The 4,556-nt window shown below is 53.9% G+C and overlaps 3 protein-coding genes across 3 annotated transcripts in view; 2 read left to right on the top strand and 1 right to left on the bottom strand.

Moving 5' to 3' along the window:
• Window positions 1-487: 487 nt before the first annotated feature.
• MONBRDRAFT_27734 (uncharacterized protein) lies at window positions 488-2,350 on the top strand (the record flags this gene model as incomplete). The annotated part of the gene is made up of 6 exons (XM_001748119.1): window positions 488-1,528; window positions 1,674-1,736; window positions 1,857-1,890; window positions 1,970-2,046; window positions 2,130-2,189; window positions 2,264-2,350. 6 exons carry the CDS (start codon window positions 488-490, stop codon window positions 2,348-2,350), a joined length of 1,362 nt encoding a protein of 453 aa, XP_001748171.1.
• A 361-nt stretch (window positions 2,351-2,711) lies between these two features.
• MONBRDRAFT_10419 (uncharacterized protein) lies at window positions 2,712-3,193 on the bottom strand (the record flags this gene model as incomplete). Its single annotated transcript, XM_001748198.1, has 2 exons — window positions 2,712-2,854; window positions 2,941-3,193. The coding sequence occupies 2 exons, from the start codon at window positions 3,191-3,193 to the stop codon at window positions 2,712-2,714; spliced, it is 396 nt and encodes a 131-aa protein (XP_001748250.1).
• A 678-nt stretch (window positions 3,194-3,871) lies between these two features.
• MONBRDRAFT_10420 (uncharacterized protein) overlaps window positions 3,872-4,556 on the top strand; it is a gene marked incomplete at both ends in the record, with an annotated part of 15,390 nt that continues 14,705 nt past the window's right edge. The window contains one exon of the mRNA XM_001748120.1: window positions 3,872-4,276. Coding sequence (XP_001748172.1) covers window positions 3,872-4,276 — 405 coding nt within the window. The remainder of the gene's footprint in view (window positions 4,277-4,556) is intronic.

Below are 4,556 nucleotides of genomic sequence, written 5' to 3' on the forward strand. Positions count from 1 at the left end.
ACTTAAGACGCCGTCAGCAGCGCCAAAATGGTTCGTGGGGCCTTTGGCGCGTCAACACCCACCACAATTGCCTCCTTGCATTCGGCTGATCGCACCAGCTCTTGACTTTGCCTCCCTCATCACTATCACTAACAGGGTTGCCATAGATCACCCGTTGTTCGAGCGATTGATAAGCTCGTCGCACTGACACACCCCGCACAGGGGTACCCCGCCTTTGGCCCAACTTGCCCGAGACGCTCAATGCGGCTTTGCGATGCAATGATCCAGACAGCCGATCTGGCACAGCCGGGGTTGACCATCCCCAAACCTCGGTACCCCTCGAGATTGACCGCTTGCTCAATCAGGTACACGCAGGATGCCCCCGTGCTCCCCTGTTGGTCCGCTGCATATGCCATCGTTGACCCAACACGTAACTCACCCAATCTATGATGGCTCCTAGTCCTGGTCTGAGACGCAAGAGGCTTCGGACAGCACCGTAGGCTACAGCATGGTATACTTTGCAATTGTGCAAATCACGAGTCTCCGCCGCTGGATCCTTCACCTCACCCAAGATGAGCTCTCTAGCGCCGACGTGGATATGTTGGTCAAACAAGCCATAGCCCCTCCGCTCATGGGTGACCAAGATGCACCCACAGAAAACCCTCAGGTGGAAAAAACCCAAGATTTGGCTTCGCGCACGCGCCTGCTCGTCGCTCGGTTTTTAGCCAAGCGGCACGCTGCAAACGCTGTGGATGAAGCCGCAATCGCGCACGCTACTTCGTCCCTCAACAATGAAGCTTCAAACGATAATGTGCCTATTGGACTGGATGGGCAGAGTGCGCATTCTCGCAGAAGCAGCAGCAGTAGCAGCAGCACCAGCAGCACCAGCAGTAATAGCAGCAACCATGATGATTCCCAGCATGACCAGGAAAGCAATCACGGCAGCAGCGATGACGAAGCACATTCCCATGGTGACCCACAGCGCGCCAGTACTTCTCCTAGCGATGGGCATTCCGAGGAAGAGAGCGATAGCAGCGATGACAGCGACAGCAGCGATGACGCAAGCTCTCACGCACAGCCCGAATCACAAGGTCATATTGAAATGAGCAACGCCCCTGCCCAACAAGCATTTCAAGCTGAAACTTTGGCCAGCCCTCGAGTAACCATACCCCAGAACAAGAGTACAGTCCCGCGCACACTCTTTGATTTTCAGCGTCGTGCTCAGCTCTTGATGATGCTCGCCAACGCTCGTCAGCTTCTCGGCGATGCTTGTGACCCCGTGGCCCGAAGCATGTGCCTGCAAGTGTTTCAAGAAGCGCACAACGTCGTAGCTGGTCTTCCCGCTTCAGAGATGCAGGCTTTTCTTGCCGCCGACCCTGGTGCCCGTGCTCTTTTGCGCCTCTTTTGCAGCCAGCTTTTAGACCTGAGCACCCTTCAACTCAGCGGAAATGATACCTTTCGCCAACGTACTGTCGCCCTAGCTTTGGCATCTGCTGGCAAGGATTTGGATACCGGCCTTGTGCTTGAGCTTGTGGCCCATCTTCTTGAGGTTTGTGGATCGACTGCCGTTGTCCAGGCATTCATGCCTTCTTCCCTCAAATGGCAAAGCGACACGCTTCTCGACTCAAAATTTGAAGCAGTCTCTCGCTTCCGCCATGCCTCACTCTCATTTTTCTCCCACCCCCCCCCCCTAGCACGACTTTGACTTTAATCTGGGCGAACACGCCAATGTTTTATCCCGTATCACTGGCATGCCGGTACGTCACGGCATCAGTGTGGCACCACGCGAGTTGCCTCAAGTATCAAATAACCCAGGAAGTCAGATCAACTCACGCTTGTCATGCTGCGGTTGAACCACATGCTTCACTGCGACCCAGGCCCAAACGCAGACTTCACGCGATTTTCTTGCCGGTGCGTCTGTGTGCCCCGTGGCAAATTTGAGAAGGGCGGATACACCCCATCTGACCTCTATCTCCTGATGTTGAAATAGACTTGTTGTATGGCTTGAAAGCTTCGGCTGTGGCCAAAGTCGAGCGTGTCGCCACCGTCTTTGGCCAATCACTTCCAGTACGAACTGTGCATGACCTCGTCCCCTTCTTCTTACAGCAACGTCTTCACCTGATTTCGTTTCATGTGCCCCATCCGAGTAGTGCTCGCCAACAGACATCGATGCCCACAAACCCATTGACCTTTGCTTGAGCATGGACGGGGTACGAGCCTGTCATTCTCCCGCTGCGGTGTGGTCCCCATGCTCACGGGCCTGCATTTTTAAACATTCACATAGTCCACTTTATTTCTGATTGACGAGGATGGTCGCCTGTGGAGCGCAAGCGAATCCAACGTACGTCCACCCTTTGCATGTTTATGCTAATACGATGCAGCCATCCCACCCTCATTTGTGATTCCCACTCTGATGCACCAGACTCTGCGTACCCACTCCAGCTCCACTGAGCTTCAGCCCGTTGTTGGCGTTGACTCGAGTTGGAAATTTATCAAAGTTGTCGCAGCAGAACACGTGCTGGCCCTGCGTGCAGGTCTGTCACAGCGCACTCGCCTCCGCGGCTGCTGCGCCAGTCGTCCATTCCGAGTCATGGAACTCTAACCGTGGGCATCCGGCACCGTGTAGATGGCGCCATCTTTTCTTGGGGGTTCAACAATCGCGGATGCCTTGGGTTGGGCCACGCCAATTTCTGCGCGATGCCTTTTAAGATTCCGAGTCACGTGAAATTTGTTCAGGTCTGTCCGCCTGGCATGACCGCCCTGCGCGGACGGATTCGCCTGTCTTTGCCTTTTCTGATGCACTGAACGGTTCCTGGTAGATTGCTGTTGGCAATGGCTACTCGGCCGCGATTGATTGTGAAAATCACCTCTACACCTGGGGAAGCCCGGCGTACGGTCGTCTGGGTCACGGCAATCGCGATTCTGCTATGACTCCTCGGTAGGTCGTTGCTCGCCACTCACAATGGCTGCGCCGTCTGGAGCTCGGAATAATTTTGAACTCTTCCTCCTCCTCCTCCTCCTCCTTCTTCTTCTTCTTCTTCTTCTTCTTCTTCTTCTTCTTCTTCTTCTTCTTCTTCTTCTTCTTCTTCTTCTTCTTCTTCTTCTTCTTCTTCTTCTTCTTCTTCTTCTTCTTCTTCTTCTTCTTCTTGTTTTGTCTTGGGTCGTCTTCATATTTGAATTTGTGCTTCACCCGCGTGGGCTTTAACCCCGCCATTCATTCGCCTGGAAAACTGGTGGCATGCTGTGTTAGGCTCGTGTCTTTCTTCGCCCAAGGGAGTGTGCGTGCTTTGACAGTCTCCTGCGGCTTCAAAGACTCCCACACCCTTGTGGTGGGATCAGACGGCCGCCTCTACTCTTTTGGTGACGCAGACTACGGAAAACTGGGCCGCACTGGAGACAACGACACACCCATGGCTGTGCCGAAGCTTCAAAATGTGATCAAAGCCATAGCTGGTGCAACTTTTCAGTGGTACTCACTGCTGATGGCCAGGTGTACACCGTCGGTCGCAACGAGGATAACCTCCTTGGTCGCTCCGGAAACAGCCGCCGTCTGGAAGTTGTATCGTTTCCCGGAATGCACACGATGCAGATCTGTGATATCTTTGCTCATAGCGAGGGCACCTATGCCCTTGCTCAAGATGGCCAGCTTTACCGTTGGGGGTGTTTTGAGGATAAAGCATGGCCCACGCGGGCCGGCCAGCCCACCGTGTGCACAACAGTTACCTCCAGCAAAATGGCAGTTGTTGCTGCCTCTCACAAAACCACAATCTTACTAGATGTCAAACCACTGTCTGCGCTGCAACATGGCTTGGCTCTGCGAGGCACGATTGAAGAGTTTCGAGGATTGGCGTGCATGCTACAAGCTGTACGGAAGCCCTCTGTGGCAGCCACCATGCCCAATCCCCTGCCACTTACGCAAGCCTTTCAGAAGGCTCAAGAGGACTCGGCTGCAGAAAGCAGCGACACCATGAAGCCCGAGGGTGTGGAAGCACTCCTTCTCTTTCTACTTTCCCATGTTCTTGATACCATGCCAGTGGCGAACAAACCCCAACCCTGTGCTGTCTGCAAAGAACCCTCTTTACTTGAAAGCAAAGGAAGCCGTGTTTATCAACCAATGCGCGAAGCTGATGAGCGTCAACTCGAAGCGGCAGATCAATTCATGATGGCGGAGTTGCAGCAAATGTGCCGAGGGCGCGTGGTCCAAGCCTCGCTCTCCGGCACAGTGGACGAAGCCCGAATTGACATTGACCTTTTGCTGACCCACTTGGGTCACGGTGCTGAATCCCTGGACAGCGAGGTTTGTCTATTGTAACGATTAGCCAAGTTTTGACCCACTGCCATACATATCCCGGCCTTACATCACGCAATCTGGCCTGCACTTGGTTTCAACAGGTTCTCAGCTCGCTCTTCAATGCTATCTGTGATGCTGAGGGACCCACGGCCACGTCTTGCTCACAAAGTATCACGCTACACTTTTTGCCAATGTGCCTCTTCATGTCACACGTCTCAAGACCATGCTGGCGCAATTTGTTGAGGCACCGCTCTCCGTGGCGCGGCACGAAATGTTATCGGCTCTT

This window comes from Monosiga brevicollis, genomic scaffold (assembly GCF_000002865.3).
Source record: "Monosiga brevicollis MX1 MONBRscaffold_21 genomic scaffold, whole genome shotgun sequence".
In the NCBI taxonomy this organism is placed as follows: Eukaryota; class Choanoflagellata; order Craspedida; family Salpingoecidae; genus Monosiga; species Monosiga brevicollis.